At 44.1% G+C, this 23,274-nt stretch overlaps 1 protein-coding gene across 2 annotated transcripts in view; it reads right to left on the reverse strand.

Annotated features, from left to right (window-relative positions):
• Window positions 1-23,274, reverse strand: part of LOC138525858 (carbonyl reductase [NADPH] 1-like) — an 84,402-nt gene that overhangs the window by 17,996 nt on the left and 43,132 nt on the right. For both annotated transcript variants that reach the window (XM_069636128.1, XM_069636127.1), the window contains exon 2: window positions 4,240-4,545. In XM_069636128.1, coding sequence (XP_069492229.1) covers window positions 4,240-4,528 — 289 coding nt within the window. In that variant the 5' untranslated portion in view covers window positions 4,529-4,545. The remainder of the gene's footprint in view (window positions 1-4,239; window positions 4,546-23,274) is intronic.

Below are 23,274 nucleotides of genomic sequence, written 5' to 3' on the forward strand. Positions count from 1 at the left end.
TCTCCATTAAGAAGGACCCCACAATATTCTTTAGTTTGAGGATACCTGCACGGTGTTGGGACTGTGCTGAGCAGTGCAGTTATTCAAGACATATCCATGTTACAGGCACCATGGGTGATCTCAGTGAGGCGCTTATTTTTGTTGCGAGAAACGGTTGGCAAATCAAATATGAGCTTAATGCTATGCCCAGTCCTGTCACATCTTATGCCACGGTTACAATTATGGCTCCAGAACATTTTTTGAAGTGAAAGTATTTTACTCCCTATTTTTAAAAAGAATAGACAAGTAGAAATATATTTAACTCCAGGACAGATATATTTTTGAAATCCATACTCCTTCCATCTAGTAATGCATGCCAGTTAAAAGATGCATTTTCACTTTAAATTTCCTCCTGCGATTAGGCCGTAATATCACTAGAACCCTTCCTGTACCATTGTTCTGCTGGTACCACTGATCCCAAAATAATCTGACAGAAACACCACTCAAACAAAGGGAGGCGGACTTGCCTTCATATACAGAAATACCTTCGACATCAAAATCATCCAAGATGCGCAAATCCCGTCTGCCGAATCCTTGTCTATTAAGCTACCCCTCTCACCCAACCACACGGCCACCGTGCACCTCATTTATCGACCACCAGGACCCATCGCCTCTTTCACAGAGGACATTGCATCACTTATATCCATAAACACCAAACCTAACTCGCAAACCATCCTACTTGGGGACTTTAACCTCGGTCTCAATGATCCTAAAGACACCAATGCCCTTGACTTAGCCAATTCATTATCTGATTTGGGTCACACGCACATCATCCACGAATCTACCCATATTAAAGGTAGAACTCTAGACTGGCTCTCACACATCAACTGCTCTATTGACCTCCTATCTAATGACCCATGCATCTGGTCAGACCACCACAAACTAACCTTTGCTATCAAAGCTAACACTACTCACTCAGCGCCCACCATCGCCCCTGCCATCCGCACGAGAAATAAGAAAGACATTACTCCCGACAAACTCCTACCTATACTACTCCCCATATTGAATAACATTGATTCAGATGCAGACCCTACAGCTCTAGTGGACACCTACAACCAGGCTATACTTAAAGCTCTGGATTCCATTGCCCCGCTAAAACTGCGGAAACCGAAACCACAGCGTCACCTTAACACATGGTTCACGCCTCAGTTAAGAGAACTACGTAAAGCCAAAAGAACCGCTGAGGCACTTTGGAAAAAACATCCCACAGCACCGAACAAATTTGAACTAACCCTAGTATCCTCTAGCTACAAAGAAGCCATACTCCTAGCCAAAAAAGACTCCTATAACAAAAGGATTACACAAGCGGAATCCAATACTAAAGAACTCTTCAAAATACTCAAAGAATTAGAATCCCCTATTGCCCCGACTGACAAAGGTATTACTGACGCACTATGGTGCAGCAACATCCAGAAAGCCTTATTAGATAAAATAGCTTGTCTACAATCCAAAATTAACGCAAAAAAATCTGTGCTATCTGCAGACCCTAACCACAAACAACTGCCCAACATACCTCCAACCCTCCAAATGACTTGTAAACCTTTCAGCTTCTCACCCCTTTCAACGTGGGAAGTAGAAAACATCATCAGGAAACTGAAACCTTCAAACTGCCAAGGCGATGCCTGCCCTGCCCCGATTGTTAAAGCAGCTGCACACGATCTGGCGCCATTCATTACCAATCTCATCAATGCCTCTTTCAAATCTGGAATAGTTCCTGACAATCTTAAAGACGCTTGGGTCATTCCACTCCTCAAAAAACCTACGCTTGACCCAGCTAACCCGTCTAATTACAGACCAATAACGACGGTACCTTTCCTATTAAAAATACTGGACAGAGCAGCCTACCTACAAATACAGGCTTATCTAGAAGCCAACAACCTCTTAGGGCTCAGGCAATCAGGCTTCCGACCAAGACACGGTACGGAAACTGCACTTATTGACCTTACCACCCAGATCCAAACTTTGAAAGACCATGGCAAACTTGCACTCCTTTTATTGCTTGACCTGTCAGCAGCGTTTGATTTGGTTAATCATCAAACACTCTGCCAACACCTGAAATCTGCAGCCCACTTTTCAGATGCAGCCACAGCATGGATCAGTTCCTTCCTGGCGAACAGAACCATGAGGGTCTTCTCTCCCACAGATTCCGCTGAGCCGGCCCCAGTACCTTGTGGTGTCCCGCAAGGCTCATGCGTGTCCCCGACACTTTATAATATATTCACGAAACCCCTCTTCGATATCCTAGACTATCTGGGTGTCACGTATACCAATTACGCGGACGACACCCAGATACTCTTTCCTATCACGGGTGACTACGAAATAGAAAGTACGACCCTCAATGAAATCTATTCAGTTATACAAGCATGGATGGCACACCATGGCTTGTGTCTCAATGACGATAAAACCGAGCTGATTATCTTGGGCACTCATGCCAAACTTAAAAATCTCAATCCCTCATTCAAAGCATTTACCATTGATGGCAATCTCATCTCAGTCTCTAATAACACTAAAACCCTTGGTATTTACATTGATGCTACCTTATCCCTCTCTAAACAAACCAACGCAGTAGCGTCATCAGCTGCTTACACTTGCAAGCTTATCACTGCATGCAGACCATTCATCTCCGCACCCAACTGTATCACTCTAGCGAGAGCTCTAGTCCTTTCCAAAATAGACTACTGTAACGCCCTTTACTTGGGCACCAGCCATAAAAATATTAATAAACTACGAGTAGTCCAAAACAATGCTATCAGAGCTGCCTTGAACATCCCCAAAAAAGCACACATATCTGAGACCAGACGTAACCTACGCTGGCTCCCTGTCAAGCACAGAATATCCCTGAAAACGCTTGCCCTCACACACAAAGTCAGGGCTAACCTTGCTCCAGCATACCTCACTAACCACTTCACACCACACTCCGCCTTGAGACCTCTTAGAGCAGCCCAAACTAACACCTTGACCATACCGAGATTTAAACTCCTCAACTCGGGTGGAGCTAGCTTCCCGGTACAAGCATCCAAACTATGGAACACCATCCCCCCACATCTACGCGCAGAACCGTCATTCAACCGGTTCAAATATAGCACGAAATGTTGGCTCCATAACACGGACTCCTGACAGTTTAACTTCCGCGCATGCACTTGTTTATTATGCCAGCTCCTACCTGTAACTACTTTGGAACCTGGCCGACTGTATTGTTTTGATTACATACTGTATTGTTTTGATTGCATACCCATGTAACTGTATCCTTCCTGTAACTGTAACGTAACTCTGTTTAACCCTGTAACCAGCTCTACCTTACGCGCCCATATGCCCCAGGGCCTGGCTGCGCTTTATAAATAAACTAAATACAAATACAAATACAAACAGTGGAACTTTGTGGGTGGAAGCATGTTGTAGACTTCTATGTGCCCATTTTTTCTTGTTTGTTGGGCATTTGTACTTTTTTTTGTGGTGGGAGTATTTACCACTTCTGAGACAGGCAAAGTCCTCCGATTATCTATAGGGCAGGTTAGGAGTAAGCGCTTCACGGATCTATTTTCTGGGAGATGGCATGTTGATAGTAAGCACTAGCAAAATAATTCCAATTAGCATGCCTTGTGGTGCAGCAATAGGGATGCTATTATTCTTCCTACACATGTATTTGCAGATGTCCCCATGGCGGGCGCACATACACGGACACCCCCACCAACCCAATATTGAAGGTACTCACTAGCACTCAACATCCATACACACCAAAGACTCAATGCACACTCAAATTACATTCATTTGGAATGCACAGGGAAACATCAATTTAAAAAAGGAGGAAATCAGTGGAAAGAAAAACAGTTTTAAAAAAGCAAACTCCACCACACTACAAATTAGACCTTACCTCGCACGACTTTAAAACACATTTTAGTGAAGTAGCAGAATATTTGATTTGTAGTGTGATGAGGTTTGTTTGTGTTCGGGAAATACTTCATTTGGAAAGAGTGTTTACACCTCAACGTTGGTTTCCCAACCTTTGTGGGTATGACATTTTGTTTCTTTTATGCTGAGGCGTTTGTATTTTCCAATTGTAGGCTTCATTTCTTTTAAGTAACAACTTTAACTGTTTTAACTGGTGTCAATCTCCCACCATGTTACCTTTTCCACTTTCTGAAATTGATTAAAGCCTTAATACATAAGTTAAAAATAACAGATCAGTAGTTTATCATTTACCTTTGAAAGCAATTCCTGCGTTGTTGATCAGAACATCTATTCCTCCATACTTTCCCTTGAAGAAGTCCTTCAGTGCCACAATACTATGCGTGTCATTGATATCCAGCTGGTGGAAAAGAGCAGTCAGACCTTCCTCCTCTTGTAGCTTCTTCACAGATGCTTCCCCCAGTTTTGGGTCTCGGGCTGTCAAGTACACATCCCCACTGAACTGCTTGCATAAAGCCCTCACAATTGCCAGTCCGATGCCTTTATTCCCTCCGGTCACCACAGCTACTTTGCTGCTGGCCATAGTTTGACGGCAAAGCACTAAAAGAAGGGAAAGGCAACATAAATAGAAGCATAACACTGCAGTGCACCAAAGGTGGGCCAGGAAAAGGTACTAAACTATGAGACAGTCACAAGACAAGCATAGGGGAAGACAAAACATGCTAAAGGTGGCAGAGGAACACAAGACAAACCCACATTGGGTGGGTGAAAAGCACAAAACATTGCACAGGCATTGTAGAGAGACATCAAACAGGCAGACAGAGTATGTAGAGGAAAACAAGACAAGATGTGCTGAAGAATAAAACAAGTGACAAGACTCAAGACGTAACCAAAGTAAGAGAAAAACAAGGATGTGCTAGGTGTCCCGAAAAGGAAAATATAGGTAAAAGGTGGGAGAAACAAGCAAGATGTACTAAGGCGGAAGAGAGATGAAAAACAGCTGTGATGAAAGGGAGAAAGAGGAACAAAGGAAGACATGTACCACGTAGAAGGGAGACACAGGAGAAGATGTAACACATGAGGGCAAGACACAAATGTTGTACTAAAAATGACACAGACAGGAAAACATTTGCTAAAAGGCAGCAGAGGGATAACGGGCAAGCAACATGTGCTAAAGGACCCAGGAAAGGATATGCTATAGTCAGTGTGCCAAATGTGCACTCGCAACTAGCCATTGGATAGTGACAATGAATTCTCAGCGAGTAAGAACTGCTGTGATGTGTCTATGTTTTGAATTGAGGTGGCAAGTGACTTTTTGTGGCTGGCTAGTAGGTTGCAACCTGACATTTGTACACCTGCTACAGGTAAGCATGACTTCACATGCCAAAGGTATAAATTAGAGCAGAGGTCTTCAAACTGTAGGGCGCCCTCCCTCCCCCCAGCGGGACACGAGAGCCCAGCATGAAAAGTTTAAAAAAATAAAATAAAAAATAAAACACATTTAAAATTACTTGGCTCACATGTTCGGAATGGAGCATAAAAAGGTCTCGGGCACCAATGAAAAAGTGGCCTGCAGTTGCAAATGGATACCTATTCCTTTAGTCACAGACTATTTGAATAGTACGCAAGTGGGTGTTTTTTGTTAAAATGGAAGCAAATTGTGATATTTAAAGAATATTTATTCAGCAACAATGGTCAAAACGACTAGCTGCATAGTAAAGTAACTCACCAAACTGGCCACATTGGCCAAAAAAGTGGCCCATTTGGACTGGCCCACAGTAGCATTTTTGGTATGGGCATTGCCCTATAGGCCAGTTCAGGCCTGGCGGCTCATCCATAAAGGGCGAGGGAGCGTACACGCAGTGGCCCCCTCACCTATTATGGAGGTGCCGATGAGCCAGCCTAGTGAAACACTGAGCACTCGCTCTGCTGCTTTTTCCAGCTGTGAGAGTGCTCCTGGGCTAGCTGAACTGTCAAAGGGAAACCATTTTTCCCTTTGACAGTTCAGTTCCCCAGCTGCACATGCTCACTGAGTCATGCAAGGCTGGGGGCGTTTTGCTTCGCCAGCCTTGCATAGCTCATTGGAAATGCTGGCTGGGGCACTGTATGGCTGTATGTGCGAGGGGGGGCTCCTGCACCTCCTCGCATGTTCGGACAGTGCAGCCTGGAGCGGGGCATTTCAGCACCCACGCGCAGGCCCCTGCAGAAGTTACGTTTATGTTAATTTATTTTCATTTAAATATGTATATGGATGCATGCATGCTTGTGTTATGAGTGAGTGCATGGTGATGGGTGCTCGTGTGAATGATAGAGTGATTGCTGCCCAACAACTATCAAACTATAGTTGTTGGGCATCGCCGGGTCCAGAGATGATTTTTCAGCAGCGGGAGGCTGGAATGAAGAGTTTCTTTGTTTATTGATTTATAAAGCGCACCAAACCCTTAGTTATCTGGGCGCATTACAGATAAGTTTCATGGTTTCAGTTGCAAGTGTTGTTACAGACATTGTATACATTAATCAGTTTTAAACTTTACAGTAAGGAGAATTGTGAACATTAAATACAAAATATTTACAGACAACGTATAACAGTATATACATAGTTAGCTTGTGAACATTAAATAGAAAATATTTACAGACAACGTATAACAGTATATACATAGTTAGCTTTACATCAACAATTTACATAACAGGAGATAGTGTTGTACCGTGAGAGGCGACCTAGAGTAGCCACAAGTAATTCGAGAGTCATTCGTGAGGAGCCAACTTTTGGTGTTTTTCTAAAAACTATACAATGATTGGTCAGTTCTCATGGCAATGGGAAGCGAGTTCCACATTTGGGCTGCTAAAACAGGGAAGCTGCTGCCGCCAGCTTTTTTCAGATTAATTCTTGGGAGTGTGAGGCAGAAGGAGTTGGCTGACCTGATAGGGACAGTGGATATTTTTTTTAGGTTTTTCATTAAGTAAAGAGGGGCTGACTTATTAAGGCATTTGAAGGTGAGTGAGACAGTTTTGAACTGGATTCTGTCATTAATGGAGAGCCATTTGATATTCCGTCTAGTCTCCGAGATATGTTGTCTCCTCGGTATACTGAGGGCAGTTCTGATGGTGTTTGTGTTGTGGCGTAAAGCATGAGTTCAAGTGGGCTCTGGGTTTACTCTTACGCAATTTGAGCGGGCAATATCATCTAGGGCATGTAGAATGGTGGAATTATACAGGTCCACTAAGGTTGCTGGGTCCGGGTGAGAAGTGTGGGTGCTATGAACATAGTTTTGCTAGGTTGTGTATTAGCTTTTAGGGTGAATGATACTAGGTGGTGGTCAGTCCATGACTGAGGAACAATGGAGGCGATAGTAGTCTCCTCTAATTTCTGCTTACTTAATTCACACAAAACCAACACAACCACATCTCTCACAGCAAACTGCACAGACTTCACCGCAACAAACAACCAACACATAGATCGCAACAACAGCACGCGAGGTCCCGCTTCAATCCTATTTGCACACCCAAGCTCAGCGCACAGTGAAAACCGAACTGAAGCTGCCAACAGTACACAATCTCTCACTTTCCTACGCCCTCTTCACCCACTAACCCACCCCGTCCACCTTTCTTTACAGATCCGCCTGAGCGCCTGGAGACCAACTCCGTTGGTGACGGTGCGCTATATAAATACCTTTAACATTAACAATTAAGGTCAGCCACCCAGTCTCAGGTTCTGCCTTTGTCATGGGTAGGCTGGTTGACTCTTTCTGTGAGGCCAAATTCAGCAAGGGTGCTGGAAAGCGCTAGTGCATGTTGGTCGTTAGGGTCATTAAAGTCTCCTAACACTAGTATTTGCGCGGAGGGTTTGGTGTTGGCAGATATAGTGGTGAGGTCTTCCTCAAAGGAGCCAGTAGGACCTGGTGGTCTATAGATTAGGTGTGCTGTTACCGTCTGAGATGCTGATAATGTGATTTTCACAGAGAGAAGTTCGCACGACTGGACGTGGGGTGACAAGATGGTTCTCAGCCCTATGTTTGATTTGGCAATAAAAGCAAGGCCACCCCCTCTAGAGGCTTCTCTATCTGCTCTCGCAATGGTATAATTCTCAGGTATCGCAAGTGGACGAGAAGGGCCAGCAGGTGCGTGGAGCCAGGTCTCCGTAATAGCTAGGAAGTCTAGTTTCTCAGAAGTGATCAGATCATTCATGTCTATAGCATGGGCTGGCAGGGATCTCGCGTTAATAGGGCCCCTTTGATAAGACTAGTATTCGTTATTGGGGGGGTTAGTGAGTGGGTTTCTCCGACTAGTTTTGTACATGTTTGTATTATTGGTCTTAGAGGACTGGTTATTGAGCATCTGACTTGTTTTAGCAGGTAGGCTGGCCTCCGGACATACATCTATGGTAAATTCTGAGCGCAGCCTGTCATTTCTCGTTCCAGTGGGACATGGTAAGTTAGATGCTGGACTAGAGGCAAGGTTCTTAGGCTCTTGGTTAGAGATAAGGTGCCTTCTGATCCAGTAGAAGTGACATCATCTAGGATGTGTTGCTTACGTATAGGTTTTAGCTCTGGAAGGAAGGTTGCAGGTTTAATGGAGGATGGCAGGGGGCAGTAGTTAGGGGGGGGTAGGAATATGGTTGGCTTCATCCATAATGGTGGTGAGGTAAGACTAGACATGGTGGAGAGCTGGCACTCGGCGGGTCAATAGTCTCCAACTGTATTATAATGACTATCAACCAGTAGACAGAGCCATAGTTTTACAAAGAGACACATGGGAGCGTACATAGTGTGAATAGCACAGTCGGCTGACTCTGGAGGTGAGGCAGGTAAGGGTATCGTTGGCAGTAAGTAAATACAAAGGCTTTACACTGTATTGTAGTAAGCTTATACAATGTGCTAGTGATGTACTTTAGCAATGGAAGGGTCCTAACAAGTGGACACAAGTATAACGCTTTAGCAATTACAGGGTCCTAACAAGTGGACACAAGTATAACGCTTCGCATTTAGTCAGTATCAACAGTAAATAAGGACATGCCTAAATAGTTGCTAGTGCGTTTGGATGAAGTAATAAAGGTAACCAAGTGTGATAAGCAGTAAAAAACAGCTCCAGTGCTAGCAATTGGTTGTTTGCCTACAGAAGGGCAAGATTCTATAGTGGTGCTACAACATGCAGTAGAAACATTTGAACAAGTGAGTGGTGTCAACAGAACAGTGATGATAGGGTTGCATAGTTATAGAGAACACTCGCAAGGCGACAGTGTTAAGGTAACAGTGCGGCGCATATTTGCATGTCAAGGACTGGAGTGAAGTTTCAAGAGTTCAGGATATAGGGTTACAAGCACGTACATGAGTATAGATGAACGTGCTTCGTTACAGCCAAGAGAACAGTCTAGTGTGCGATAGCCGGTACCATCTGGGTGTCGAGGCAGTAAACATAATATATTTGTAAGATGGGCATGTGGTTTCAGGCACAATTATAAGGCAGTGCGTGCTTAACTTTGGCTAGTTTGGCAGAACAGCAGTGGATAACGGGATGCAGCAGCACGGCCCTAGCGCGGACAAAGCGCAGACAAGGCTTTTTTCTTCAGCCTTCTTCGCCTGGCTGGCTTCCGCCTGCCGGCGCAGCAGATTGGTCGAGTTAAAGGCGTGGTTGCTAGGCAAACAAACAACCTCAATGTGGTGCTGTGTACCGCCGGCCATTTTTGAATCAGGCGAAACACACGGCAACGAGGAGGGAGAGCAGAATAGAGGCATGAAATGAAACACCAAAGGGTATTTGTGGTGCCCTCACCTAACAGTGCTATCCGATGCAGTGGGGGTGAGATGGATGAAGAAAGGGGGAAATCCTGGCGTCCGAAGTCCGGCAGACCTCGGGATGTTGCAGCTGGACGCTCCCGCATCAGCTAAGCACAAGGGGAAGGGGCTCCTGCCATCTTCACTTCGGTCGATGCTGTGGCTACAAAAAAGCGCAGACAAGGCCTTTTTCTTCGGTCTTCTTCGCCTAGCCGGTTTCCGCCTGCCGGCGGAGCGGATTGGTCGGGTTAAAGGCGCGGTTACTAGGCAACCTAACAAACAACCTCGATGTGGTGCTGTGTGCCTCTGGACATTTTTGAATCAGGCAAAACACACAGCAACAAGGAGGGAGAGCAGAATAGAGGCACGAAATGAAACACCAAAGGGTATTTGGGGTGCCCTCACCTAACAGTGCTATCTGATGCACTGGGGGTGAGATGGGTGAAGAAAGGGGGAATTCCTGGCATCTGAAGTCCGGCAGACCTCGGGATGTTGCAGCTGGACTCTCCTGAGTCAGATGAGCACGAGGCGAAGGGGCTCCTGCATTGATGAATTTAGTGATGAATGGGACTAGGGCTTTGGAGAAATCTTTGATGATCGATGCTGGACAGATGTGTCCTTTACATTTGGACACTTGCGGTTTCTGAGGATATTGGCTGTTTCTCGTTCTGCAATACCGCTAAAGTGCAATGGAGGTGCGGGGTGTAGGTTAGTGATGAGCGGTGAGTTGGGAGTGGTGATTAATGCAGATTTATTTGCTATTTTTTGCTGTAGCGTGCATATTTTGGTGCGCATGGCATTCTGAATATTAGGGCGTCTTTGTTGATGAGGTTAGGGGCTGGGACAGGAGATTCTACTTCTGAGTATTTTGAATAATTCTTTAGAGTTGGAGCTGGCATTAGCAATTCTGGTGTTGTAGACTTTTGCTCTGGCGGCCGAGATGGCTTGTTTGTATTCTTTAGCAATCTTATTCAATCGTATTGTATGGTGGTCTGATTTTTTTCCAGCTGGCTTCCGCCTGCCTTTTCTGAGAGTGCAGGGCTTGGAGGTCAGAGGTGAACCAAGGGTTGAGGTGGAAGGTCGGTTTGGATTTTCTCTGGATGAGCGCGGCCACCAGGTTTACTGCATTGGTCAGCGCATTGACATAGATGTCTTCTAGGTCTTGAGGGTCAGTATCGTTAAGGCGTTCCAGGCTAAGTGGTTATAGGGAGGATACAATCGACGCGTTGGTGATTTTGCGGGAGTTGCAGGCTAGTGTGGGCGGCAACATGGGTGGGAGGGTAATGGTTGTATCCAGTAGTATCCCATCTGGTTGGTGCCCCCCCAATTATGTTTAGTTTTGGTATTAGGTGACGCTTTTTCCTATAAGGCGAAACTATTACATTTGAGTATTGCTATGAGAAGGGATATGCTAGGAGAAGATGGCATGCGAGAAGGGATATGCAGCGTGTGGGTGTTTGGTCATTTATCCACCATCCACTGCCTATGCAATGCTGATCCCTGTGACCATTCCCACAGACTACTGGGAAATAATAAAATCAAAAAGGAGTAAGCATGCTGGCCATTGTTCTACAAGAGAGCTGTGGAGCCACTCAGCCTAGACATCAATACACAAGTCCATTCACACCTAGGAACCGTTCACAGAGCGCACAGTGATGTGATATCAGATTATTGTGGCTTTCATATTTGTTCGCTCTTCTCAGTCACCATGCCAGAAACCTGGCATGGCTTGTATAGATGTACACACAAAGCTCTTGAGAAGATTGTATTTGATACAACTATCAATAGATCTGAAGGGACTCTCAGAATTCTGTCACACGGGAGATTTGGAGGTGTTCCACAATATGTGCTTAAAATACAGGCCCAAGAGATTGCATTTCCGCATAGACGGATACAATATCGAACACTACTAGCGGTATTAGCGCATAACGAGAACGTAGGGAGAGAACAATCGAGGACTGCGGGAAACTTTGGGATGCTTCATTACACTACACAATGGCCTTTACGAAAAGCAGCAAAAACTGCGTTGTCAAGCCAATATACCAGGAAATGGAATTCGATTTTGTGAAAGATCTCACTTTGACTGTGTTGGACATACATACTGGAATCGCTCATGATTTTGTTCCTGGGACACATACATTCCCACAAAACATTGCAAACGTGCCCTGTCCACCAAAAGGAGACCTTGTGGAACAGTTCACTTCCCGGTTCAAATGATTAGCAGCTATTTATTTGTTCAACAATGTTTATATACATTGTCAAAATAATGCATCCAAATTGTCTTTTGAAATGTATCCTCTTTGTCAATTTATTTTGCAAAAAGTGCCTTTTGGAGGATGCCATACAGTGTAACGCGGTGCTTTCACACTTCCCGCTTTTGTCACGCTCTTGTGGGTCCTTCACTGATCGGGTGAGGGTCAGATGGATATCAGCATGAAAGCAACTTTGGGGTTCTGCAGGGCCTTACCAAGCACATGTCCAAATAAACAAATAAATACGCGTCCCACAAAAAAGAGAGAGAATCCTGAAGAGGGATTCCTAATCTAGGCAGAGCCATAGAAAACCCATAAAGGGCTGGAACTTCAGAAAGTGAGAGATATAAAATCAAATGCAAGAGCGTGAGGGAGTGCTCAAGGAAAACCCCAATAAGCATTCTTTTAAAGAGAGTACAGTACCCAGGACTATTTGGGAGGAACTACAAGAGCTCAGGAATTATTACCCAAGAGAGGGTCAAAGAAGGACCATCATAAGAAAACATAGTTCTAAAAAGAGACATTCACAAAAAGAAACTACCAGGAAGAGGGAGACATTCTTTTGGTCGATTGAGTTGTTCATGTTAGTCCAAACCTATCTCTACCTAGCCTTACCACTGAGGACATTTGCTTTATTTATTTTTACATTTGTATAGCGCACATACAGCCCAAGGGCATTGCGGCGCTGTTACTTGTGGGAGGCTTAGTTACAGGGCAGACTTCAGCATGTAGTTCAGTTACACATTTCAAATGAAAACAGTCATGAGATACATAATAAATTGCAAGACGGGTGCCGAAGGGTTTGTGTGGCAGAGCTAGTCTGTGCTTATGTAAAGAGTAGTGTTTTCACAGCTTTGCGGAATGCTAAGAGAGTCTTCTTCTCTCAGGGGTGGTGGCAAGGCTCTGCTCTGGTCGGTCTTGTGGAAGTTGTGGGGTGTATTCTCTCAGAGAGGTATGGCGGGGCAGTGTGGTGGATTAGACTTCCTGACCACAGACAAGCACCTTTAGTTATTTTAGTTAAGCAGGGAAACTCCCTTTAGCAAAAGGGAAAGATAGGCCTTTTTTCTATTATTTGATTAAACAATCATTAACATATGCGAAGTGTGTCTTTTGTTTACTATAAGCAATTGCAATGCTTTGGCCCAAGTGCTATATAAATATCAACAAAATACAAACACTGACCATGCGGGGGCCGACTCTTTCTTCCGACCCGCCAGAGTAAATAAAAGACACGTTGGTACATATCCACACTGGTTTGCACGATTTCAAGTTTTAAAGAAGCTGCATGCTTCCAGAATTTGTGGCTTTTCAGGGGCAATTCCCAGATCTTCTTTTCCCTTTCTTCCTCCTTAGACGTGCTTCTTTATTCTTCCATATCATCGGGTCTCTATGCTGTCCATTCCTGGATGCAGTCTTGTTTCCCTGCCTCTAAATCTGCCAAAACGAGATTATTTTCTTTCCTTCATCCAGCCCTTCACCCCAAATGCCTTCTCCTGGTCTTTAAACCCCCTTCCTTTTTAAGCTCGTAACCGTGAAGTCATCTTCGACTCTTCACTTTCATTCTCATATCTCACAAGCTGCCTGTACCTGTTGCTTCCACCTTCCACCTGTACCTGTTGCTTCCACCTTCACAACAGTCGTTGGATCCATACTTTTCTGCCTCTCATATTACCTATATTTTCTCTCGATTACTGCACTGCTCTCCTAGGTCTACCCCCTCTCACCCCACCACTCCCGGTCTTAAATTCTGCAATTCCTCTTTTCCTAATCCTCAATCACTCTTCTATCAATCCCCCTCTGCTCTCTCTCCCCCTTCTTCCTTACGAATCTCTCCACCTTTTCAATTTCCTCTGTATAGTCTTTAAATGTTATCATGGTCTAGCTCCTATATTGCCCTCCTGTGGGAAACTTAGAGGGTATCCTGACACCTACTCCCCTTGGATCCTTCTCAGGTGGCCAGGGACAGGCCATCGCTTTTGGATCCTGACCCTGGGGGTGGAGATGCGAGGGAGGAATCTCCTAGGTGAAGGGTCCTTGGGGAGAGGATATCCGCAGCAAAGACATGGTATCCCCCTTTTCCTTGTGAGAACCAACTTCACCCTCTCCCTGCCTTTATAGGCTGTTGCAAACCATCTTCCCTCATTCAGACCATTATGGTACTGGGACGAGGAAGAGACGACTAAGAGCAATGGACACCAAATTGTCATTTCACCACTCTAGTACTGAGACGAGGAAGAGGCCCGCAGACTTTTGTAAATATCAGGCATGTCCAGAGTGCTCCACAAATGTAGTCAAGCAATTGAGACCGTGAACTTACACCTGCAACTTTTCATATGGTTGCAGGTGCGTAAAAGGTGGAGCTGACACATTAGGAGGGGAGACCAACAGGAGAGAGACAGCAGGAGAGAAGCAGGCCGAGCATTTTGCGGGCCAGTGGGAAGAATCCTGCACAGAAGGAGGTGGCCGAGATGGGTCCTGCAAGAGAGCCAGGATACTGGCAAGCAACCCCAAGAAGTTGTGGAGCTGAGGCCAGGGCGGGCTGTGAGAGGTGGGAGCCTCATGGTCGGGTGTCAGCGGCAGGAGCTGTGGGCACGGAAGAGATTTGCAAGCTACAAGTCCCTGTCAGCATCTGCGGGAAGCGAGCGGAGCTGCCGACAACCTACAGAGAGAAGGCGAACTGCGAGCGGGGCTCGCTATCTGAGGAAACTGTATTGGCGGAACAGAAGCAGCAGCCACTCAGAGGAGACACCAGGGACCGGTAGGTGAAAAGGAAAAAGCACTCGAACCCGGGTGCTCCTGGGGGCTGTCGGAACGTCAAAGTAAATGCTGAATGAATGAAAGAGTATGTGTACGATATAGTGAACCCAAAGCAACCAATAAGATGGACAAGATGAACTTTGAGCAACAGAATTAAAGATTCCAATCACTGAATACCTAACTAAAAAGAAAGCTTTTGACACAGCTATAAACAGTTTGTGTGAAGGACACGTACAGTATATTAAAGCACAGAACAAACCATATGAAATTAAGTGTAAAGCAAGTATGGAATATTGCTGAAAAGTATGAAAGCAAATGTGATGAAAGAATGAACACCACCAAGTAAAGTGTATGGGAAAATCACATTGTGGCAAAGTCGAGAGACCGGCCAAGAGAAAATCCAAGCGAGTGTGAATCAGCACACATGCACAGATACAGAAGAACATGTGTGGGCTAGAAGGCCTAGGGTTCCTGGTTGCATGACCTCTAATGGGTGGATTGTGTGGTCCGACAATTATTTAATTTTGTATTTCATTTGTTTTACGCCCCAAACCCGGGGGTATCACGGCGTAGGTTACAGAAGGCTTGAGTCTCTGGTTACAATGAGGAATTTCTGTTACATTTCATACATAGTTGTTAAAGTACATTTCGGAGCATGGCTCGAGTCTCTAGTTGAAAAAGACTGTACTTGCACTTAAGGGGCGTGTGCTTGACAGTACACAGTTGCAGTTACAGTCGAATTAAGAAGGGGAGGAGGTCAAGGTAAGTCATTCATCAATGGTAGCGTGTGTGCAGCCTAAGGGAGGACAGATCAAGGTTTTGAATTTGTTAAAAAGCCACGTTTTTAACATCATCTTGAAGTGGTGGTGGGATGGCTCATTTCTGGTATGCAACGGGAGGGAGTTCCATAATTTAGGTGCCAATACTGGGAAGCTGCTCCCCCCTGCCCTTGTACTTTTGAAGTGTGGGACAAAGAGTTGGGTGTTGTTATTGGATCTCAGGATTCTAGTTTTCTTCAGAGGTGGCATTGTTAATGTAGGCGGGAGCTTTCTTAGAGCAACATTTATGAGTGACACAGAGGGTTTGGAAGATAATTATAGCTTTCACAGGAAGCCAATGTGCTTCCCTCCTGGTGTTGGAAATGTGTTCAGATCTTTTACGGCCAAGTGCTGCTCGTAAGGCTTTATTTTGCAGCAGTTGGAGTTTAGCCAAGTTGGCCTTCGAAGAGCCTAGCATATGTTGCAGTAGTCTAGTTTTGACAAAGTGAGTGCACGGGCAAGAGTGGTACAGTTTTGCGGGGTCAGGAATTGACGGCTTAGGGCAATCAACTTGGAGGTATAAGATGTGGATGATGACAGAGCATTAACCTGTTTGGTCGTTGTTAGGTTAGCATTTAGATGGACACGTAGCCTTTTAACCTGCTTAAGAACTGGGATGGGAGTTCCATCTATGATGATTGATACGTAATCTGCATGGAGAGATTTGATTTTTGCTGGGGAGCCCACAATCAGGATCTAGGTCTTTTCATCATTAAGGCAGAGGCTGTTAAATGCCATCCAAATTCTGAATTATGGCGTAAATCTTGTTAATGGTGATTGCATCATGCTCATGATTGCCAGTGATGGGGATGAGGATCTGGGTGTCCACTAAAAGTTGGTGTAGGCATTATATAGGGTGGGTGAGAGTTAAGAGCCTTGCGGTACTCCCAGGGGGACTGGAATGGGGCCTGCAGCCTCCTTTCCAATGGTTACTCTGGAGGCAAGTTCTGCCAAGAAAGATTTGACCCATAGGGTGGCTTCGTGGGAGAATTGAACGTTTTCTGAGAGGGATGTACATAATTTGTCATGGCCCACTAAGTCAAAAGTGGCAGACAAGTCTAATAACAGGAGGATGCAGAGTTTGCCGGCATCTCTAATGGAATCCATCTGGATTTTGAGGTCCAGTAGAGGCGTTTCAGTGCGGTGGTTAGGGCAGAAGCCCAATTGCCTGGTTCATAAGAGGTGGTTCTGTTCAAAATGGTTTTGAATTTGTGTCTTCACTATTTTATCAATCGTTTTCAACAAGAAGGGGACTGTCGTTATAGGACAGTAATTGGTAGGTACCGTCAGATCCAGGGAGGGTTTTTTGAGGAGCCGGGTGACCCATGCTTCTTTAATACTATCAGGGACAGTGTTAGTGCAAAAGGAAGCATTGACGAATTTAGTAAAGATAGGTGTTAAGGTCGGAGCGCAGAGCTTTACTAGGTGGGTAGGGAAACAATCTCCTTTGCAATTAGAGGGTTTTAGCTTTGAGACAGTGTCCAGGTCCTGGTCTTGACTGACCAGAGTGAATTTGAATTGAGCGTCTGAGTTTTTCGCCATCTCTAGCTCCGATGGGAGGGGGGGCATTTTTGGTGGCCAGTGGTTTTCTTTTGGATGAGATTTTGTCTTGAAGATTGACTATTTTTGAGGCAAGTGCATTCTGAATGGTATTGCACCCAGCTTTGCTCAATTTGACCACAGTGGTTACCAGGACAGGGTTTTCAAATTCTCTTAATATGGTGAATAATTCTTTGGAATAAGATGCTGCATTGTTTATACAGGTGTTCAGGACATTTGCTATGTGGGCTATAAGGGTAGATTTATACAGTTTGTTTGCTTCGAGAAAAGATTTGGCTGTGTCAGTGGATAATGTTTTTTTTGTGGGTGCGTTCCAGCGATCTTTTAGTCCGTCGGAGTTCCACCAGTTCCTCATTGAACCAAAAGTTGCATCGTTTGGCTGGTCGAGGTATTTTCATAGTAAGTGGTGCTAGAGCGTCCATAGTGGTTTTGACACAATTCTGATAGGTATCTGCGAGACAATTGGGGTCTGAATTCGCAAGGCTACAGGTGGAGAGAGCCTCCTTCAAGATAGGGGTGACACTGTTGTGGAATGTATTGACCCACTCCGCTATCTTATGCGGCATCACTCTGATAATTATGGTGCAAGAAACAGCAACAATGGCGGCAAAACTCTTGTGTGTGCCAAAAACCTCCAAAACCGCGTGTTTAAATGCACAAAAAGATGGATGCACAATCTGCCACCCATGGTGCATATGTGGTGGGATAGAGCACACACTGCAGAAAATGTGCCAGTGGGCTCCATGACCAGCGAACAGAGTGCAGAGAGAGAAACAGCGCTTTGCAAATGAAACTCCAAAATGTGCCTATAAATGACATTTGCTTTGTTGCTAAAAACTCCAAAATGCCTATACACAAGACTTCTCAACATTCAAAATCTTGCTTGGCGCTAAATTTCATGTAATCTAATGAAGCATGGCGAATATACAAAGTCCTAAAGTGTAAAGAGCAAAACATGTCCTCAGACAAACTGGATTGTCTGTAAACTGATAGCTCCTGTAAACGTCTGTGTGCAGTACACTGGGCTACCTGTGAATGACAGCTGTCAGATGAGTTTAGTATCTAAACTAAAAGTCTACTGGATTAGCAAACATAAAAGGATTGTTGTTAAAAAGAATACAGATCTCAGTTGTTTTTGATCCTACAGGTTTACAGCTAAGAAAGTAATGTATTTATGTTTAATGTAACAAGTTTGGTTTCTGCTGGGTTTAAGAAATTAAGAATAAATTAGCCTGGCTGAGCTGCAAGAAGTGGAAAAACAGGTTTCTCCCAATGGGAGGGAAATTCTCTCAGCAGAAACTCACCGATAGTTGATAATTGTGGGTTATGCCAGACTCTTGTCTACAGAAAGAGAATGAACAATGGCAGAGCCTTCAGCCCAGGAAACGGATGTGTGAAAGGGTCATAAACTGCTCCTGGAAGGAATTCCCCAAAGAAGGGGGCTGTTCCTGGACTCCAGGGAGAGACAGAGGGGCGGACCATTTGCTGTTAAGAATGAACAATTTTTAGAGACTCATAACTTGTGATTCAAAGTGGTGAAAAATATACAAAGGACAGATCTGTTAGTCTAATTTTTGGCTGTACATTTCAAAAGGTGGCAGAACTGTAACATATTCTGGACAGGAATGGCAATATATGTGGTTTTATGTGAACTGTATTAATACTAGAATTGTGAAAATGTACACACACATCCCTATGTTAAACACACACATTTGTGAAAATGTGCAGAAAGTTTGGAAATTGTGTTCATGACGAAAAGGACAAAATTCTGTAGAAAGGTGAAACAAGATCCCACAGCTGCGGGATTTTGATGAACAGATGCTACATAAAATATGGAATCTTTGCGTGTGATTTGTGTAGAGGTGACCAATGTAGAAATATGTATTTAGGATAAAATCCGATTTTGACACTAGTGGCTGAGGGGAGGTTTCTAAGGACTGCAAAGCTAAACCATAAATGTGACATCATAGAGGCAAAACGGAGATGAGGTCCTGATTCAATCCCAGTTCACAGGTGCAAGTTTAGCTAAGCCGGCCCATACACCCATTTTGTGATGTCATTTGAACGGATAAATAGAGACAGCTGACAACACATAGGGACTCACTAATTCACTCACTTTCCTGATTCCGACGAAGCACTTTGTTCCAGCATTCTACATCCAACTTTAACATGCTTCCAGATCCAGATGTCAAGACTCTTGCCAAGCAGTGGAGAACTATTGACTTTCAGCAAGGCCTAAATCCTCAAACTTATTCTCACAACCCAGTGAAGCGCTGTGGTGTGGGAAAGCCTTCTGAATTAGTATCCTGAAACTCTCTGGCTTGCTACCACAAGGCTTGCCTGAGGAACTCGCTATCCTGCTGATTTGAAATATCCACAAACAAGAAGGGCAAATCCTGTGCAAATCCGGTGACCGGCCTAGCTGATCCAGTCCCGCGCCTTATGTGCTTTCCTTCCTTGACAGTCCCAATCCATGACCAGAACTGACGGCCCAATTTAATAACTTATTCTGTAAGTATTAATAGGAAGAACATTGACCCATAATATATCAGCATTGTATGATCCCAATCTCAAACCCATCCCATCTTTACTTCAGGACCATAGTATTGTTAGAACTATCTTTGAGCTGACTTTTCTCTCATCTGTGTTACCAAATGGAAACTAGAGTATCACACATGAATAGTTATGAGCGACCATGAATAACAGATTCCTGTGTGGCATTCTCTTTTTTGTAGTCCTTACCATAGTATAAGAAAACCTATCTGTAGTTTTAAACCCGAATGTCTGTTTTCCATTCTCACGCCTATTTTGCAAAAACATCTCCCGTTATAGCACAAATTGCAAAAGGAAAGGTTTGCCGCGATTTGACATTCTGAAAAGTTTTACGCATGTGAATTAGCTTTAAATTATTTCCCACTTGGACTTTGAGATTTCCACTGTTTTCTTCTGACTAAATCATTGCTTGTGATTGTTTGCATCTGTTCAAAGCAGCTCCCATAGGAATTTATAATAAATGTAAGTATTTTTGACCACATTTGGTGTTTTTTGCTCAGCCAATTCCAAAAACAATTTCAAAGCCATTTTGACAGATGAAAAGTCAATTCTGTTTTTCTCTTGTGTTTGAAGGGGGATGTTGGGAGCGATATTCTGTTTGATTTGTGTTATTCCTGAATACCTGCTCTCTCCTCACATCGATTTAATTGTCTATTGGTGGGTTGAAGGGTGTTACAGACGGAACCCCTAACCATAGTGCCATCTTTTCTAAACCAATCCAAAAGTATTATTTTCTGTGCTGCATTTGTTTTTGTGTTCAGTAATTGATTCCTAGTGTATTAAAGATATTATTCAGTGTTCTGTCACCCCATTGGTGATTGTTGTTACCTATTAAAATATATTGTGATTTAAATTCTAAATACATAAATAAATATTTACCTTTGCAAACTAGCCTGATTCCTGGTTCAGTGTGACCGGGGGGGGGGGGGGGTCTCAGGAGAAGGGTGTGATATGAGTGGTATATCGTTCAGAATATTGAACTTATAGATAAAATAAATAAGGGTTTCATTTGCGCACTACTTGCTGGGCGTGACTTGGGTGTGTGCCAGATTGAAATCACTTACACTGTCTAGTGTGAGCTTGTGCCCATTTCTTATTTCAATAGCACCCAGAGTGTTAGTGCTGGGAGTCACTTTTTCATTTGTCATTAATTTGAAGCTAATTAAGTAGTGGTCAGTCCAATCAATTGCCGTGATGGAGTTGAAGAGGAAGTGCCAAGCACGATTCGCACTCCTACCGGCCATTTTGAAGTACCGGGAACATTCACGCTGAAATATGTGACGTTATGATGAGCAAATAAACCAGCAGAGAGCCGCAGTGGGGCTCTGCCCAGTATCTATCAGAATATCAGCACCTATTGAAGTACCGACACTGAAGAAAACCTGGATAGTAAGGTACCCATTGAGAAAACCATATCGACAAGTGAGGCAGAATGATAATCATCAGAATGTAATACCCGAAGAAGCTAAGAAGACAAATGATGATGCCATAAGAACCCGAACTGACTCACATATAGAAGATATAACTTCCTGAGAATGATGACAAACAAGAAGAAACACCATGGACAAGTGACATCCTCAGCCTAAAATGAAACAATTGATGGTCAAGCTGTCAGAAACTTGTGTCGTAAGCACGATGAAGATATCCAGTTAGTTTAAACGTGTACATATGCAAAGTAACTGAAAGAAGCACAGAAATCGTGAAGCTTGCTTATGCTTGGTAGTAAGATAGATTGCGGCAAGCACCACCTATACTTTTAGCTACCTCAAGAAAGCACTTTATAGAAGTATACTTCCACTTCGCAGAAGAGCAGAATCAACTAAAGGTTACTAAAGGTCGGAGCTTTGCAGCAAACAAATCAAGAATTAAAGACGGAGAGAAGCTCAGACGAGGGTAACCATGCCAAGAAGCCAAGGTTGTATCATCTGGAATAGACCAACAGTGGATACAATTAATGAGAAGAGGAAAAGAGTATCCTGTTCAGAAAGGTCAAGATAAGCCACAGATGGTAAAAGACTGGCAGAATTAAATCAAATACACAAAATTGCATGACGGAAAGGCCGATTTCACTGTGTCAGAATCATGTGACCAGACCAGCAACAAGGGATGAAACTTTCACACCTACGCATGGACCTTTGCCATGCTCAGACGCCTTAACTTTCCCAGACCAAGAAGCAGACTCGAGGCCAAAATACAAATAAATAATTGACACATAGCCACTGCGGTGATGATTGATTCTAACAATAATTGGAGGGAGGCTGGGGTGCAGATGAACTCCCTGCACCTGGCCGACTATTCTGCACCCTGCTAAGAGCAAGTGGAAAAGTATGAGTGGGGTTGATGCCAACCCAATCATAGTGGACCATGTAATCTAGGGTCCTATGATTAGTAGAACCAATGAGACGTCATACTTTTAGTGACGTTTACAGTAGCCATTTTAAGGGAAGGGCTTAGTTGCCCCACCTGACATTGTCTATCCAATCCCCTCACCCCGTTACCATATACAGATATAGTACCTATATTAAAGTTACCTTCCTAGAACCAATCAAGTTGCATGCTAAGTTTTAAGAGTTACACGTCAGTAATGACGAGGTTTTGATATAAATGGTATGTTTTTTCTGAAATTAATTGTAGTTGAAGCGAGAAGGAAGATCGAGCGATTGCTGATATTCATGAACTCCCTGTTTTTTGTACTTTGCCAAACTATTGAGTTGTCATTATTGATTTGGTGCAAGAGTATTACTCTGCATCCCCATCCATCTCAAGGGTGCTGCTACACATCTTAAAGTGCTGTTTGGGAAAGCCCCAGTCCTATGGGCCGACTGGGGTCCCTACTGCACAGAGTCGATGGACAGACATTTAATGATAGTATCCAGTCTAGTATTATACCCTTTGCATGCGTAGGTGAATTTACTAGTTGGGTGAAATTCATGTCAGTTAGGGAAGAGCGCTGGCTTTATGGTCATATTTATCATTAAAGCCTAAGTTAATGTCGCCTAGGATGATTAATTTAGTGTTAGGCTTAATGTAAGGCTAATGAGTAGAGGGATGTCAGTTTCCGGGTGGTTGACATTATTAGGTGCTCTGTAGATAATGAGGAGATAGGTTGTCGTTTTGGGGTCCGTGGTGAGTTTTATTGGGAGCCATTCATAGCCTTCTATAGTTTCTAATGGGCATGATCTAAGATGAAGGCTAGATTTAGCGATGATAGCAGCACCACCTCCCACTGCATTTAGTCGATCCGCTCTAAAGATGCTGAAGTCCGGGGGGATAGCAACACTAGGAGTGGACCCGAGGCTTGGTGCAGCCAGGTTTCAGTAACGACTAGGAAGTATAGTTGTTGCTCTAAAATGGAGGTCATAGGTTTCAATGGCATGGGCTCCTAGGGGGCGTACATTAAGGAGGGCACCTTTGAGGAAGGGGGCAGGCTCTGTCAACTGGGATGGGTAGGTTGTGGCCTGGGATCGGCTGGGTCAAGCCAGTTTAAGTTGTGTTGAGGTCAATACGGGTTGAAGAGTGAGCTCCGCTACAATGTGGCTCTCTATTAGTGTTGTTGTTAGAGGCTTCTGCACAAATGTGTGGCATAGTTGCCTTGTAGGAGAATTACTAGGGTGATAG

Source organism: Ambystoma mexicanum, chromosome 7p (assembly GCF_040938575.1).
Source record: "Ambystoma mexicanum isolate Mex_15411 chromosome 7p, UKY_AmexF1_1, whole genome shotgun sequence".
Taxonomy (NCBI): Eukaryota; Metazoa; Chordata; class Amphibia; order Caudata; family Ambystomatidae; genus Ambystoma; species Ambystoma mexicanum.